This window comes from Syngnathus acus, chromosome 12 (genome assembly GCF_901709675.1).
Source record: "Syngnathus acus chromosome 12, fSynAcu1.2, whole genome shotgun sequence".
NCBI lineage: Eukaryota > Metazoa > Chordata > Actinopteri > Syngnathiformes > Syngnathidae > Syngnathus > Syngnathus acus.
The window spans coordinates 9,675,935-9,693,378 of record NC_051097.1 but is presented as its reverse complement, the minus strand read 5'-3'; the positions used below and the strand labels follow the sequence as shown (position 1 = coordinate 9,693,378).

At 42.6% G+C, this 17,444-nt stretch overlaps 2 protein-coding genes and 1 long non-coding RNA gene across 7 annotated transcripts; 2 read left to right on the top strand and 1 right to left on the bottom strand.

The window, feature by feature from the left end:
* Positions 1–4: 4 nt before the first annotated feature.
* On the top strand, positions 5–7,652 carry LOC119131148 (phospholipid-transporting ATPase ID-like). 2 transcript variants are annotated; one of them, XM_037265316.1, is made up of 28 exons: positions 5–278; positions 884–966; positions 1,101–1,159; positions 1,231–1,344; positions 1,413–1,511; positions 1,605–1,666; positions 1,787–1,859; positions 1,928–1,998; positions 2,079–2,161; positions 2,225–2,383; positions 2,444–2,532; positions 2,625–2,818; positions 2,881–3,089; positions 3,164–3,207; positions 3,273–3,435; positions 3,500–3,688; positions 3,821–3,936; positions 4,007–4,171; positions 4,280–4,391; positions 4,506–4,611; positions 4,706–4,856; positions 4,925–5,108; positions 5,172–5,395; positions 5,470–5,553; positions 5,627–5,872; positions 5,946–6,084; positions 6,170–6,300; positions 6,521–7,652. In XM_037265316.1, the coding sequence occupies exons 2-28, from the start codon at positions 912–914 to the stop codon at positions 6,770–6,772; spliced, it is 3,573 nt and encodes a 1,190-aa protein (XP_037121211.1). In that variant the 5' UTR covers positions 5–278; positions 884–911; the 3' UTR covers positions 6,773–7,652. The 2 variants fall into 2 exon arrangements, with proteins under 2 accessions (XP_037121211.1, XP_037121209.1); XM_037265314.1 differs by having other exon boundaries at positions 3,270–3,435.
* A 1,587-nt stretch (positions 7,653–9,239) lies between these two features.
* stbd1 (starch binding domain 1) lies at positions 9,240–13,993 on the bottom strand. 4 transcript variants are annotated; one of them, XM_037265320.1, is made up of 4 exons: positions 13,495–13,993; positions 12,692–13,041; positions 11,472–12,491; positions 9,240–11,297 (listed from the first exon to the last, which is right to left on the bottom strand). In XM_037265320.1, exons 1-4 carry the CDS (start codon positions 13,976–13,978, stop codon positions 9,915–9,917), a joined length of 3,237 nt encoding a protein of 1,078 aa, XP_037121215.1. In that variant the 5' UTR covers positions 13,979–13,993; the 3' UTR covers positions 9,240–9,914. The 4 variants fall into 4 exon arrangements, with proteins under 4 accessions (XP_037121215.1, XP_037121214.1, XP_037121213.1 ...); XM_037265319.1 differs by having other exon boundaries at positions 9,240–11,326; positions 11,501–12,491; XM_037265318.1 differs by having other exon boundaries at positions 9,240–12,485; positions 12,689–13,041.
* LOC119131151 lies at positions 13,876–17,173 on the top strand. Its single transcript, XR_005099601.1, has 4 exons — positions 13,876–13,995; positions 16,090–16,185; positions 16,496–16,618; positions 16,849–17,173. It is a non-coding gene; the product is annotated as an uncharacterized LOC119131151 (long non-coding RNA).
* The last annotated feature ends 271 nt before the right edge of the window (positions 17,174–17,444 follow it).

The window sequence follows — 17,444 nt, the reverse complement described above, 5'->3', positions numbered from 1 at the left end:
TTTTACTGCCCATCCAGGTCCAAAGATCACTTTATTGTTTACCCAAGCGGTTAGCAGTGAAGCTCGCCCGGGGATCTCTGTTCTTCCTTTTTGAATCCAAAACAACGACTGGTGGCTCCTTGCGAGGCACCTGCTCCATCCTGCGATAATTGTTCAGTACTTTGTACCAGGCTGAAGTCTGAAAGTCCAAAGTGAACGCGCTCTTTGTTAGGAACATTTTTCTTTCTTTCAGCCATGTTTCCATGAATGTGGAAGACCTTAAAGGATTATTGTTGGAGGTATGTCTTCTTGTTTAATCTCTTTGTTAAAGCGTACTTGTAAAAAATTACAGTACATCCAAAAAATGTCTCAACGTTTTATTTGAGCCACATTATTTTTCCTAGCTGAATCAAATCAAGAGTTCCGTCTTGAGTAAACTGCATGTTAGAGTTAAAACTGAATTTGATTCATTCACTAAAATTATTTTTCTTGAAACCACTTCCATTCTCCCCCTTTTAGCTGATTATAAATACAAGTAAACTAAATGACCATGGTCGGGTCATATCACCGTTTATAATCTTTGTGGTTATAAACTATCCGACCATATATATTTGACTTAGGTGCAAAGTGTTGAGTGGGGAGTGGCTGCATTTATTTGGTTCTGAAAAACTCCAGTTTTACCCCCATAAATTAAGACGCCACAGCTTTTATACCTGGCACAGATTTGCCCTTCTATTGGAAGACAAGAAAGTACACAGTTATCATCCATGACTCGTTATCTCAAGATTGCTGATAGGATTCTTGTATTTAACAAAGAGTGGAAAGTTGCAAATCAAACAGCTCTCTGCTTCCTCCATGATTTCGTACAGGTGTAATAAAACTTTTTTTTTTTCCTTTTTTCCAGCTGTACATTATGAAGAAACAGAAATAAAATGGGATCAGTGGAATCCTATTTTGGACGGCTGTGTGGGCAACAGCAAAACAAAGGTACGTCTGATTTTTTTTTCATATTTATTTATTTATGTATTTATTTATTTAATCTTTATTATTTCATTTTTTATTTTTATTTTATATATTATTATTTATTTTTTTAATATATATATTTTTTTCTATACCAACAGAGGAGGAGAGACTTTTGCGAGCCAATGACAGACCTTTCAACTTGTCCTACAACTATGCCGTAAGTATACAAGATTGAAGAAATAACACAGCAGCAATGGAACCCTCATTTGTCACTTCTTCCATCTTCAGAATAACGCCATCAAGACATCCAAATACAACCTCTTTACCTTCCTTCCGCTTAACCTTTTTGAGCAGTTCAGGAGGCTCGCCAACAGCTATTTCCTCTTCCTCTTTGTACTTCAGGTAAGCCAGATAATGGGATAGCAGCCACATCTTAAGCTACACAAGTTTGTGTGTACGTGTGCTTCCAGCTCATCCCACAAATCGCCTCGCTCTCATGGTTCACCACAGCCGTCCCGCTCATTTTGGTGCTTTCCATAACAGCCGTCAAAGATGCCACAGATGATATTGTGAGATGACATTTTTGATACAAAGTCACTTTTATAAGCCGCAACCAGGTCTAATTGTAAGAATGACATATTTCTCTCTTTGAAATGAAACAGAACAGGCACAAGAGTGATAACCAAGTGAACAACCGCAAAGTGAACGTCCTCATCGATGGAGAGTGAGTCACTTTTTTTCTTGGGATATATATATATATTTTTTCTTTATTGTGCTCTAATTCCAAACTGTATTTTTAAACTAAAATCACACAAAAATTAAATTTATATTTTCATTCTGGCAGACTTCAAAGTGAAAAATGGATGAATGTTCAGGTTGGAGATGTCATTAAACTGGAAAATAACCAGTTTGTTACAGTAAGTGCCACGATAACATTTCATACATCTCTTTTTCTGGATTTTTTAAAAATTATTTTTCTCCCCAGGCAGACCTCCTCCTGCTTTCGAGCAGTGAGCCTCTAAACCTAGTCTATGTGGAAACTGCAGAACTCGACGGGTGAGTCCATAATATATATTTGATCTATAAGTATTGCCGTCTGGTTCTCTCTTAATTCTTCTTTTCGTGGTCTTCCCCAGTGAAACCAATCTGAAGGTGAAACAGGCGTTGACTCTCACTGGAGAGATGGGAGACACCATCGAAGCACTGGCTAGCTTCAAAGGTGACAAATTTAATGAGGTGTTATTTGAGAGCGACAAATCTCAAAGATGTTTCTCAATCTCAGGTGAAGTCAGATGCGAACCGCCAAACAACCGCCTGGACAAATTTAAAGGGACGCTAGCAGTAGATGGACAAACGTACTCTTTGGACAACGACAAAGTGCTTCTACGTGGATGCACTTTGAGAAACACAGAGTGGTGCTTTGGACTGGTTATTTTTGGAGGTAAACCATTGACGACTCATTTCAGGTGCCATCCGATTCAACACGATTTTATTTTTCAAGGCCCGGACACAAAGCTGATGCAGAACAGCGGAAAGACGACGTTCAAACGCACCAGCGTTGATCACCTTATGAATGTTTTGGTGCTTTGTGTGAGTTATAAATTGAATTATAAAGTTTGTTTTTCAAAACTCTGAGATATAATTCAGGACCTTCATTCTTGAACTCCTTGAAATTCTTTTAGATCTTTGGCTTCCTGGCTACCATGTGCTCGGCTCTAACCATCGGCAACGCAATCTGGGAGATAAAGGAAGGCTCGGCGTTCACTATGTTCCTCCCTCGGGAACCCGGCGTTGACGCTCCTCTTTCATCGTTCCTCACCTTCTGGTCTTACGTCATCGTTCTCAACACGGTGGTGCCGATATCGCTCTATGTCAGGTATGAATTTGGGCGCCTGAAAATACAACAACACTTCCTGACAATTATTTTTGATACGACAGTGTGGAGATCATCCGTCTTGGAAATAGTTTTTACATCGACTGGGACAGGAAGATGTATTACCCCAAAAGCGACACTCCTGCTCAGGCAAGGACCACCACTTTGAACGAGGAGTTGGGTCAGATCAAATATATCTTCAGCGACAAGACTGGCACCTTGACGCAGAACATCATGGCTTTTAATAAGTGTTCCATCAATGGCAAAAACTACGGTGAGGAGCAAATAATTGAAGGTGTGCAAATATACGAGAAAATAATATTTGTCTGTGCTGTTTTTATTTGTCAGGTGAGCTTTTAGATTTTGCAGGACAAAGGATGGAAATTACAGAGGTGAGTTATGATTGTGATTGGTTCGTATGTGGCAATCATTTCTGACATCCTTCCCTCTCTAGAAGACACAAAGGGTCGACTTCTCGTGGAACCAACTGGCTGATCCAAAATTCATTTTTCATGACCGCAGTTTGGCAGATACCATCAGGGAAGGCAATTTGGAAGCTCAGGCTTTTTTCCGATTGTTGGCTCTGTGCCACACCGTCATGCCCGAAGAAAAGAAAGAGGGTGAGCTTCTTTGTAACCAAAGTCGAAACGGGAACCATATTTTAAATATCTCTTTTACTTCCAGGAGAGCTTTACTACCAGGCTCAGTCCCCTGATGAAGGCGCTCTGGTCACTGCCGCGAGAAATTTCGGCTTTGTGTTCCGTTCACGTACACCGGAGACCATCACGGTGGTGGAGATGGGCGAACGAGTCGTCTATGATCTTTTGGCTGTTTTAGATTTCAATAATGTACGCAAGAGGATGTCAGTCATAGGTGAGACCATTTTTGGAATGTTCTCGGCTCAAGTCTCAGCTCGATGGTCTTTCTCTGGTTAATCTGGCTCCTTCCCAAATGTTCTGTTAATTGAAGACTAAATTGTCTTGATATCAATCTTCTGATTTCCAGTGCGGAATCCTGAAGGCAAGCTGACTCTGTACTGCAAAGGAGCAGACACCATCATCTACGAGAGGCTCCACACCTCCTGCAACAAACTCATGGGCATCACCACCGGACATCTCAACGTGAGCTTTTATTTTCTCCTGGGAAAAGTCACACATGGATCTTCATTGATGTTTTTAACCCTTAATTTAGGAATACGCAGGCGATGGGCTCCGCACTTTGGTTCTGGCTTACAAGGATTTGGATGAGAGCTATTTGAAGGAGTGGATGCAGCGTCACCATGTGGCCAGCACCGCCATGGACGAAAGGGATGAGAAACTCGATGAGCTGTATGAAGAGATTGAGAAAGACTTGCAGGTGAGTACGCTGACTCATTCTGTTGGTTTAGACTGTTTTGGTTGCAGGAATGTTCCTTTTAAAGACAAGCTGAATTACAAAACGCCATATTGGCACGTTTTGATTTAGCTTCTGGGAGCAACGGCTGTAGAAGACAAGTTGCAGGATGGTGTCCCTCAGACAATCGAGCAGCTGGCCAAAGCTGGTATCAAAATCTGGGTGTTGACTGGAGATAAACAAGGTTGGTGTCTTTTTATTATTATTCGGTTTTCGGCCTACTTTATGAGCAATCTCAGTGTTTTGCCAAAATGTATGTTGCACGTTTTCCTCAATTGAATGTTCACCAATCTCTCAGAGACGGCAGAGAATATCGGCTATTCCTGCAACATGCTGCGAGAGGAGATGAAGGACATTTTTGCTGTGTCAGCAAATACAGCAGAAGAAGTGAAAAAGGAGCTCGTGTACGTGAGTTCAAATATACATTAAAAATATGTATATATATATGAAGTTTTCTTATCATGACTTGATGATGATTCCATGCTGTACTGTTTTTAGGTGTGCAAGGAGGAAAATGTGTCCAGAAGGAGCCGATGCACCGACTGTGACCAAAGCTCGTGCGGGCCTCTTCTGGCTTGAGAAGACAGAAACTGTGCATGATGACAAAGTGGATGGAGAATACGCCCTTGTTATAAATGGACACAGTCTGGTAAGAGGGTTTTCATCGCCCCTCATATTTCTTGGTCTTCTACCTTGTCCTCCGTTTGCATTCCTCAGGCCTTTGCCTTGGAGAAAGACTTGGAGTTGGAACTATTGAGGACAGCATGCATGTGCCAAACGGTGATCTGCTGTCGGGTCACTCCACTACAAAAAGCCCAAGTCGTCCAGCTGGTGAAGAAATACAAACAGGCGGTCACTCTGGCCATCGGGGACGGAGCCAATGATGTCAGCATGATCAAGGGTAAACTCACGCACCGATAATGCGAGAAAAAGTTCCGGGTTCAAATCAATTCTGGTCTTGCAGCTGCACATATCGGCGTCGGGATCAGCGGTCAAGAAGGCATGCAGGCGGTTCTGTCCAGCGACTTCTCCTTTGCTCAGTTCCGTTATCTACAGCGCCTCCTGCTGGTGCACGGGCGCTGGTCATACCTGCGCATGTGCAAGTTCCTGCAGTATTTCTTTTATAAAAACTTCACCTTCACCTTTGTGCATTTCTGGTACGCCTTCTTCTGCGGTTTCTCGGCACAGGTGAGAGACGTTCGAGAGCTCAAAGTGTATGACCGAGCATAAAGTTGTTTACCTTTTGTTCTTATGATTCATAGACTGTGTATGATGAGTGGTTCATCACCTTGTACAACCTCGTGTACACGGCTCTCCCGGTCCTGGGCATGAGTCTTTTTGACCAGGTATGTAACATTGACAGGACACTTCATTAGGTACACCTGCATACTACATTTTCTTCCTTTCTTTTTGCCACAGGATGTGAATGACCGATGGAGTTTCCAGTATCCACAGCTGTACTCCCCAGGACCTCTGAACATTTACTTCAATAAGAAAGTTTTTGTCCGCTGCATGATCCACAGTTGCTACAGCTCCCTCATCCTCTTCTTCATCCCGTGGGCGGCAATGCACGACACGGTCCGAGACGATGGCAAAGACATTGCGGATTATCAGTCCTTCGCTTTACTGGCGCAGACGTGTTTGCTTGTTGTGGTCAGCATCCAGGTAAGAAAATCCACTTTTTAGTAAATCGTTTTTTTCTTTCAACCATAAATACTTTATTTTGATGTACTTCCAGCTGTGTCTCGACACGCATTACTGGACCGCCGTGAACCAGTTTTTCGTGTGGGGCAGCCTTGCAGCCTACTTTGCGACCACGTTCACCATGTACAGCAACGGAATGTTTCTAATTTTTACCTCCACGTTCCCCTTCATTGGTAAGTCACTGCAACTTGCTCCACAAAAATAAAAGACAATTTAGTACTGAACTGACATTTTCACGTGTGTTTTTTGGGGCTGCAGGTACGGCGAGGAATTCTCTGAACCAGCCGAATGTGTGGCTGCTTATACTCTTGACAACACTCCTGTGTAGTCTGCCAGTGGTTGCTTTCCGTTTCATTGTCATTCAGCTTCGTCCCACCGTCAATGACAAGGTATGAAAATCTTGATTAGTCAGAGTTTCATTTAGCACCTGGCTCGCAGAAATTCTTTTGCTTGTCTCCTTCATGTTGATTTGCCTCTTTAATGAAATCAATGGCGCCATCTAGAGGAGTCAAAAAATACAACTGCTTCATGAAGCAAATTTGAAGCTTCATTTCCCCATCATTAATTTGTCGTAATTTTTCCAAAAATTGAATTCCTTTCTTTCTTCAGGTGAGACATAAGTTGCGTAAGGAAGCATTGCCAGCCCCTGCTCCTCGTCGTCCACCGGTCCGGCGAATCAGCACGAGGCGCTCGGGCTACGCGTTCTCTCATGCTAAAGGCTACGGCGATCTGGTGACATCTGGAAGATTCCTGCGTCCTCGAAAGAATCGGCCCGCCCTGTTCAGACAAACGGACTCTCCCCTGGCACAGAACCAGCCGCAATCCTACCGGACCATCACAGAGGAGTCACAGCAGCACTAGGTACAAACAAAATTAGGTTTTGTTGTGGGGGATCATGTACATGAGAAAAATTGCTGCAGTTTATACAGTTCAGTACTGGTCTTAATTTTAAAAATTATGTCATAAAAATGAGTGCAGTGATGCACTCTGTGATTGGCACATTCACTAACTAGGGATGAATTTGATGAATTTTACGGCATATGAATGGTTATTTTTTTTATATTTATATTGAACTGTCATTGTCCCATTCTAATTGCATTTTGTGTTATCTATTATTTTTATTTTGTCAGCTTTGTTGTTAGTATTTACAAGATTCTTTTACACATGTTATTCTGCAGTAATGATTCATTTATTCATTTTCACTTTGTCCACAAGAGACTTTTAGTCAACTTGTTTACCATTTGCAGTTCTACTAAAATACCACCAAGGGGCAGTGTTGTATTTTAAACTAATATTTACCTTCTCAGAGCCATTAAATTGGGCATCATTTCAAGGAGCATTACATCTGTGGTCGTCACTTCACCTAACCAGACTAATTTATATCTAAGCTATAAAAAAGACACGCATGTTTTATTTGTTCAAAAGCCTCCATGAAGACAATTAAAAAATATATATAAATTTTGATTCTTATTTGAATTACAGTGACATTCAAATTCCATGCATATTCCCAAAAGGCCACGCGGTGCTGTCAGATGGCTCACCATCCTTCAGTGAAGGTCACCGCATGATCCTGCTGCATGGTGGGGGAAATGGGCGCCGCCATGTGTTATAAATAGCCTCATCCTAACCACAAACATGACACTAACATATTCACTCCGCCCCCCCCCACCCACCCACTCATGTGGTCTTCTGAAATGATGTTTACCTAAACGTGAGGCTATAGGTAGCAGTGAGCACTGAATCAGCAAGACATGACCGATTAACTCCGTGAATGAACTAAATCTGTACACCTTAGATATAAACTTTTCAAATACTTAAAGTTCAAGTTAATCATGCAGTCAGATTGGAAGCAGGACTGGAGCGGCCATCTGACCAACAGGCCGGCATTGATGCGGTGCTATTTAATTATATTCCTCTGTTTTAACCCAATTTGGCCCACAATTTAAATTGAACAGCCCGTCGATCCATTTACAATACAGACGGCAAACTTTCCTTTAGATGCACCTGATTTTAAAAATAAAACCCTTTTCGGTCGCTATAATTAATCAAATGTTTTGTTTAATCCCACCTAGGACTAGTCCGCATCATGGCAGACTGGGACCACTGCCCTAGGGATTCTCTAAACTGCCTTTGCACATCGCTAGCATAAGCTCAGCCTCTGCGTTCGCCATTTGGGTTAAGATCAAACCACGGCAGCGGTTTCATTCTCAGTATACTTGACAGACCAGTGTGACACAGAGAAACGAATGACTCGAGACTAAGCGGTGTCAGTTGTAAACCTCGGGTCTAAATAAAGGATTACCCCCCCGACCTTATAAAGTGTGCACAGTCTGTACTGACACATTAGCAGGCAAGGGAGTGCAATGCATGTCAGAAGACCCAAGATATCATGTGAAGATTTCTAAACCACACCGTTATCGGCAGGAATTACACCCGTCGCTAATCTCCACTTGGAAGTGATCCATCTGTCATAAATTTTTATCAGTTATTCCGGAATCTAATTGTTTTTGCTTGATCATAATGAGGCTAATATCAGATTTTGGGATTCTACCTGGTAGATTGTTTCGTCATTTTGGCACAATGCATAAAAACGTCCTGAACTCGTGTTTTGGACTGATAAAAAAAAAAATCAGAGCAAAGTCCTGATGACCTCCTTTAAAGTGTGTCAGTCCAAGGGGCCTTTCTTGGCTAAGAGGGGCAGGTTGTTGATCCCATAAAGGTTCAACGTCCAAAATCGAAGCGGCAGCTCATGCGCGTATGACTCACACTGAAGAAAAAAGGGCTTCTAAATGAAGAGGCACCTCAGGGATCCTATTTCAATACGCTTCCATTTAGAGTTAGAAGTTCAAACTAGCGATCTGGAAAAAAACAAAACAATGGAAAAACATTATGCAAGCTCACGGTATTTGATTGCTTTGTTGAATTGCAATTATTTTTTATTCTCTGTAAACAAACAGTGCAGATTAATGATTTGCAGAGTTGGCCATTGTAAACAAACCTCCAGCATAATACGACTTTTTTTTTTTTTTTTTCCTCTGAGTCATTGCAAATTAGCTATTTAGATGCATATTCAACTTTTTTGTTCTCGCCTCAAGAGAAAGAAAAAAAAAAAAAAATGAAATGTGTTTATTCATTAGAACTAGTAACAGCGGTCAGTTCCAGTTGGTGCACATTCGACTCAATATGCAAGCTAGGTCTTGTCAGGAATGTTTGCAGTTTGAACTTAGATCGTTAGGTGGCTCCTTTTTGTTTGCACCCCCACAAAAAAAAAAAAAAAAAAAAAAAACCACATGCAAACATGCTCATGTCAAAAATCACAAGTGGCAGATAACCTTTCAAATAACTGGCCTTTAATAAACGCATCACATCTATGAAATTACATCAGGTACAACATCACAAGATTGCATAATATTACAATAGACAAGACAGATTTAAAAATCACATATCAAACTTTCTCCATGTTCATCAAGGCACTAGTATAGATCCGAGCAACGACGAGGCATGCGTTTGGTCAAAAAAGCAGCATCACACTTTACTCGTTTACAATATCTGGCCTTTAATGCACACAAATTATTGCTTTGATTATTGCGGTAGTATAAAAGTCTTGTTTTCACATCGGGGTGTAGTCCGGCAGCAGAAACAGTTTTGCAGTCTCCAAATGATTTCATCACACTTGCACTGCAACTCGCCGAATTTAAGAAGAAAAAAAATTGCATAAATATATTGCATTTGAGCAAGAGTACAACTGGTAACGTTTAGCAAAGCTGCTATTCTGTGGACACAATTATTATGACGACGTACGGTAAAGAAAGACTCTTCGATAATCCAATCGTTAGTTAACCTGACAGATAATTGGATGATTATCCGATATGCTTCCAAAATTGCGTAACCTGTCCCGGTTTTAAAATAGCCCGTATTAATATTTCTAAATCCATTTTATTTGTAGACATTGTCACATAGTTACCGTTTCAATATAACATAGTAGGCCCGGTGATTTCATTTCTCACAGGTATCCCCACAATTTGTGTACGAGCAGGTCTTCTCCACATCCTGTATCAAGCAGCCGATTGCGACATTCCTCCCAGCGACGCACCTCCCCCTTTTCCACAACCGCAAACTTCCACTGCACGTGATTCTGAGCGGGAAGGCTCACCACGGCCGACCAGTATCCATCCTTGGTGTCCTCCAGAGGGACGAAGCTCTTCCAGTTGCCGAGCTCCTGCCGGTTCCCGGTTACGGCCAACATCTGGAACGGTGAACGGGTGATGTAGTGGACGCGGAAGGTGATGTTTGCTTTTTGGCTTTTCCTGTTTTCTTCGGAATTATCGGTTTGTTTGACTGGAGGAACAGATTGAGGCTCGGAATCTGGGTAGTTGGTTTCTTGAGTGGGAAGCTGCTGGCTTGCTTTGTGGTTCTCATCTCCAAAAGTTGGCGTGGAGAGATTCATCCAGGGAAACGTTGGGTTGCCATCTGTGATCCACTCGTTATGGTCCATAGTTGCCTCCATGATATTTATTTCAGTCTTCACATCGTTTTCCATCTGTGGCTCTTTGTTTTCTGCACTTTCCAATTTCTCATTCGCACGAGAAACTTCAACAACTTTCACATCTACCTGTCTTTCCCATTCATCATTTTGGACCGACACCGTTTCTCTCTGGTTGTCATTGACATTGCCAAACGTGTCTTTGTTTTTTGCTAATGACTCAACGTTCCAACTGCATATCTGCTCAGGCGGTGGAGGCGGGTGAGGCTCGTAAACTTCTGCCTCTTCCTCCAAGACTGATGGAGTTGTGTCGTCAAGTAAATGGCAAGCTTGAGGTTCCAGACTCGCCTCAGTTGGAGATTCGTGATCTGTCGCCGGCATCTCGACGGTGTCAAAGTTACTCGAGGGATCTAACTGCTCAGGCAGTGGAGGTGGGTGAGGCTCGTAAACTTCTGCCTCTTCCTCCGAGACTGATGGAGTTGTGTCGTCAAGCAAAAGGCAAGCTTGAGGCTCCAGACTTGCTTCAGTTGGCGATTCGTGATCTGTCGCCGGCATCTCGACGGTGTCAAAGTTACTCGAGGGATCTAACTGCTCCGGCAGTGGAGACGGGTGAGGCTCGTAAACTTCTGCCTCTTCCTCCAAGATTGATGGAGTTGTGTCGTCAAGCAAAGGGCAAGATTGAGGTTCCAGACTTGCTTCAGTTGGCGATTCGTGATCTGTCGCCGGCATCTCGACGGTGTCAAAGTTACTCGAGGGATCTAACTGCTCCGGCAGTGGAGACTGGTGAGGCTCGTAAACTTCTGCCTCTTCCTCCAAGATTGATGGAGTTGTGTCGTCAAGCAAAAGGCAAGCTTGAGGCTCCAGACTCGCCTCAGTTGGAGATTCGTGATCTGTCGCCGGCATCTCGACGGTGTCAAAGTTACTCGAGGGATCTAACTGCTCCGGCAGTGGAGGTGGGTGAGGCTCGTAAACTTCTGCCTCTTCCTCCAAGATTGATGGAGTTGTGTCATCAAGCAAAAGGCAAGCTTGAGGCTCCAGACTCACCTCAGTTGGAGATTCGTGATCTGTCGCCGGCATCTCGATGATGTCAAAGTTACTTGAGGGATCGGGCAGTTCGGGACTGACGGCCATGCTGGAGATCCCACTTTCTTCACCCCCGCCACTTACGTTGTCATCCCTCAGCTCGCTCGGCTCAAAGAGTGGCAGGCAAACCCGAAGCTCAGGTGGATTTGTTGGATCTTTGGTCCTGATAGGAGGAGGAGCCGCGAAGACAAAGGAATCTTCATCAAGGTTTTGATCATTTTGTTGGTCTTGAGAGGAAGACTCAATGTCCTCATGGGAGAGCTCATCTTTGCCACTTATGTCACCCACCGATTCAAACTTTGGCTTTGTGGATTTCTCTGTGTCATCACCATTCTGGTCTTCATTGTTACCATCTGGGATTACCTCGATGTCGTCAAGTTCTGGAAAACTTTGTTGAGCTTCGGGAGATGACCAGGGTTCGAGTAACGGCTCAACAGGTTCCTCTGCAGTCGTGCCAGAAAGATTTTCCGTTTCATCTTCAAGAGTTGGAACATCTACTTTCTCTGCTTCTTGATCATTAGTTGACATGTCGGAGTCAATTTGGGTTGTTGGATCAGAGGTGTCGTCGTCAAGCATAGGTGGCACACTTGAACTGTTGCTAACAATATCGGAACTTTCTCCAAGCCCGCCATCGGTTATGAGGTCCATCTCTTGGTTGCTTGTCAGGTTATGTTCCTCTTTAGGCTCAGCTTGGATTTCTGGATGTTCCACTTGCGGTGACTGAGCATCGAAAGCAACAGTTGCTTCGTCGGTCAAAATAATGTTGCCGTCAAATTCTTTCTCCAGCTCCTCAATGTTGTCATCGTGTTTTTCTTCTTCCTCAGCGAGGTGATGATTTTCATTGGGATCTGCACCGTCTTGGTGGTGAATCACCTCGTCTTCGCTGAGCTCCACTGTCCCAGTCTCCGCCACGATTTCGTTGTCTTGCTCGGCGGAAGGCTGATCGTTTTCCTCCGCTTGTGTGGTATCATTTGTGCTCACATCTTCACCTTCTTGACATTCTGCATAGTATACCTGAATGGGAAAATATGACATTTGAAATTATTATTTTTATTTGAAATTATTATTAACATTTAAATTTATTTCAAATATCTGATACAATGCAAAAATTAATAGTTTTATCATTTTGAAAATGCTAAAAAATCCTAAAATTTTACTGTCCTCTTTTTAAGGTGAAATTATAATTTGACCAATAAATAATGACAACATCTTACTTCTTCATGGTCGATGTGAGCCTGACCAGCCTCAGGCTCCTTCAAGCTAACTTCTGAAATCTCTTCATCCTTCAATGAGTCTTCTGTTGCATATAGGTGGCAAACAGTGGCAGGTTCCGCCTGTATTTCTGCCACAGAACTTTGACTGGGCTCCTCCAAATACAGCCGGGCTTCCGTGAAAGATGTCGGCACAGATTCCACTCGCTGCGTATGTGATGATGGGGCATGTTGCTTGAGCGGTGCTTGGACGTCAGATGGTGACAGGCTCTTCACAACGGCAGCAGCACGGCGTCTGACTTGGAGGTGAGTGCCAGTGGGATCATCTTCCTCTTTAGCCACATCACCATCATCTATGGCACAAAACATACATTTCTAAATTTTTAAACTACTTTTAATTTGGTGTAATTAAAATCACACTTCTGGATTTGTCATTACAGTTCATTTTTAATTTATTGAATAATTTCAGTTACTTTTAACAGTTTCTTTAACATAAGATGTCACAATTACTTTTTTTTTATTATTGATAGTATCCATTAACTATAATAACCTTGCTTCTCACTCGGCAAAGAATAACGATTATTTATTTCTGTGGGAATGGACGCAAGTTGATGTTGGGTAAAAAACGCGCGGTGGAAAAATAATTGTAGGGCAGGTTATTATGGGACTGGTGGGAAGGATTAAAGGTCAAGGTTGTTTTAAAATCATGTAATTTGCTTTTCATTATGAGAGAATGGATAATTAGGTTTATGTGCAAAAACTAAAAAGCCAACCATACGCTCATCGTGCCCACTTGACATGCGTACCTGTTGAAGTCGCACACGCTTGCGGTTCTCGCCCGGCTTGCGTCACCGCCTCGTCGGTCTCCACGGGGGTGCTCTCTCCCTCGCCTTGGGTGGTCTTCTTCCTCCCCCTTCGTCTCCCCCTGACGGTTCGGTAGATGACGAAACCCGCTAGCACGGACACCATGGCGAACACGGCCAGAGCCACGGCTGGACCGTGTCGCCCGATCATGCAGAAGAGGGACGCCAGATCGACGCGTCTTTCCGCGGCCACGCCGTTACTGCCTTTAAAAGACATCGTGCTCGAGCGGTGGTTGGGGCGTGACGTGATCGGTCCGTGCGTGCGTGCTCGCGTGGGCGAGCGAGCGAGTCTGCCAGATTGCGATTGCTGCGGGATTTGTGCAGCGTGCACGATGGGCGCGTGGCGTGGGCATGCACCTCTTGTTGATGCAGGCGGCTGCAGGTGCGGCTCATTGGCTGATCGCGTCACGAGGACCGCGACACTCATTCATAAAAATAGTTCACGTATGCATTCACGTTGAGCTCACATGCAGAGGATCGATTATTTCACGCATAGTGCATGCATTGTTTTTTTTGTTAGCTTCTTCGTGTCGGATTCTAGGATTGGATTTTTATACATCTATTCTAAGTAAATGGGTCATTACATAATTTCTCCCCTTCTCTGTTTCATTGCATTTCAAATAATCAATGTAATAATCAGTGTAAAATAGAATGGAGCAAAGTGATTCTTAAATATGATTTAAAATATCAAAATGGATGATGCAAGAGAATAAAACCCCTCAAATTGTCGACTGAAAAAAGACCAAACACAAATCGTAGCCCCAAAAATGTTTTCAGTCAATCTATGGAGCAATGCTGCTCTCTAGCGGACAATAACGGTAGTATCAAAGAAATAACTACATACATTAAAATAACCTTGGCATCTCCGCTGCTGAGATTCTCAATACAAGAGTCAGTTCATCATTATAACTTCAGTCACTCCTTATCAACAATAATTTTAATTATTGCAGTTTGTTAGATAAATTGACACATTTGGCATGCATGTTTTTCACGAATGTAACCTCTGAACCTGAACCTCTGAACTGAGCAGATGTGCTAACCAGCTTCTGGCACCACTCAGCGATACGAAATATAATACCTAATATTATAGAAGTGAATTATTCTTTACCAAAATGGCATTAAAAACACCGATTCTAATATGGGTCATTTTTGCTTAAGTGTAGTAAGCACCTGCGTCCGCTAGAGGGACCTAAAGTGCAATTAACAGTTATCAGTCTGGTGCATGGGTGTCAAACTCATTTTTTTCGCGTGCCGCATTGTAATAGTTTCTTTCGGAGGGCCATTATGACTGTCAAACCAAATAAATATGATATATAGTAAAAGCTACAAAACAAACTGAAAAATAAATCAAATCATTTCAAATCAGATGAGTATAAACTGGTCAAATATTAAAAAAAAAAAAAAAAAAAGATATTATTAAAAGTGAAGACAATTTGCAATTCTAGAAATGACACACGGATTTGATGCACAAGTTTGACACGGTTGTGTTAGATAGTTTGGGGCCCAATCATTCAACTTCATATTTGTAACCAACCACCCCACTCCTCATTTCCATCCAGTCAAACCAAAAAATTAGGCACTTCTATCTATAAAATCTCTATCTGATGACATCTTGTAGCGTTTACCGGCTCCTTTTATGTCCGTCCCGATTTTACTGAAAGCTTCTCTTGCCTTCCTCCACCCTTCGGAACCATCACTCCACACCAAGTGAGCATTACTCAACGGGGTGGGTTGCAGTCAGACGTCTTTTATTGCCATCACAAACCCTCATCATGCAGTCTTGGTGCATTTACATACGTGTGATGTCTGGCCCTGTTATGTTAACAGCATTACAGCTACCATGTCGACGCGGTGCCACGTAGATGTAAACCGGTCCTCATCGTTAAACCCTGCTGGGAACTGATTCACCGCATGGAACCACAACGCTCTTCTTTGAAGACTCAAATGCAGACAATTTCATGCGAAATGAGTCAATTTCTCGCCATCTTGTTTTCATGATTCATTTTTAAAGTTGGGCCAAGATGTTGGAAATGTGCTGGAATACTCAACTCGACACGGTGTCTTTGCCACTTGAAGCAGACTATAGACAGATTTTTAACATCTTAAGTAATTTTTAGAATGAAATGTATTTTCCTTGTGAGGCAAGTTAATTTTACTGTCACATTCACTAGGGCGTTTTCCTGAGGAGGGGGCATGGGGATGGGGTCCAGGATGTCTCAGGGAGTCTTCAAAAAAATTAAAAAATTCTTCCGAAAATACCGATGAGGATTCACTTCATGTTCCTTACAGGAGACAGATGGAAAAGTTGAAAATAATTCCCCAAATTAGCCAAGCATATTTTCTGTGTGTGTGTGGAGGGGGTGCCGCCCCCCCCCCTAGCTCCGCCTCTGGTTACCTTAAGCTACATTCAGCTTGTTCCTTTTATTTGTATCCATCTGAACTGAGTCAGTACTGACTGAGCTTACTGTAAGTCCAGTGAGTGAACCATTACACCTTCAGTAGCCTAACCATTTTTTTTCTTCTCTATTTTAAATGCAGTTCCTGTGATGTTTCTTTACGGTCAGAGCCAAGCACACGACTACTCCAACACTATAAAACCAACGTGCATGTTGGAGCTTTGGTGAGGAAAAAAAGGTAAAACTCGACAAACCATATGGGACTCACTAAACACTAAAACGGAATGGCAACCAGCTGTTTTCTTCTCTGTGCAGACTTTGACTTTGTAGTCATTTTATATCCAGATGCTCTTTTGACGTTGACTATTTGTCTTCTGTGTTGTGTTTCCATGCAGTGGAGAGTTATTTTATCATTTTTTTTTAGTTCTTTTTTTTGGGCTGCAATGGCGGATGCACATTTCTATTAGTGACTAGCATCGAAAAAAAGTTTCAAACCAAAGATTTTCAAACTGGGCTTCACTTTTTTATTGTCTGTGTCGTCGTTTCAGAATGCAGCAGATGTTCAACGTGAGCTCCGATTGAAAGCTTCGTGTTGCTTGTCGGCGTTGTGCTTGCACACTGAGTGTGCCCCCACTCCCCCCGACCCGAGAGTGCACTTCCTGCTCCGAAAGGTAACACCCAGAGAGAACAATCACAGTCTGTGCCCTCAAAGCATGCATATGCATCCATACAGTGAAAGTTGTGCACTTTAAGGTCAGCATGCTTGACAATAAAATGAAGATTGATGGCAGAATCCCAATGAATCACAAAGATCATTTTCGGAGTCCCTTTATGCTACTTATTGGAGGTTGACTTCATATATTTGTTTATATTTCTACAGTTGATTATCATTTCATTTAAGGAGCAGTAGCGTGTGAAGAATGAGACAACGAAAGATGCCGTGAAGAAGCTGAGAAACTTCAGGTTCTGGTCCAGGTTTCAGTTGTTAGATGTTTCGGTATAAAATACTTTTGGGTTGATTATTCATCTCGGAGACATGGGGGGAAAAAACAGCAGCAAATGACTTTGACAGAAGAGAACAACGTGTGCTTTCTTGCTGACCTCGGATTGAACCACTGATAGAAAGAATCCAGGTCAAAGTGCCAGAACATTGCACTTAAGTGGGACTTGAGTTTTGCCTCACAACTGTAAAGTCACCGAATAAAAATATGACTTCTCCATAACCACAATAGCCTTGTTTCCTGATTTGTCAAGCACACCTTTGGAACGTTGATATATTTTGTTGTTTTCCCTCGCTGTCTTTCCGTTTTTACAACCCCTGCTCCCTTTTCCACTAACACATCGCGGTGGTAAAGAACACATTGTTAATGGTTGCCAATAACCCTGCAGCGTATTTTCACAAGCCATGCTTTAGACCGCGCAAACCGCCAATATTTTACTGTTATGTAGCCCGCTTTGAACGTAAAATCTCATTATTGTGACGACTCTTGCTGTGAT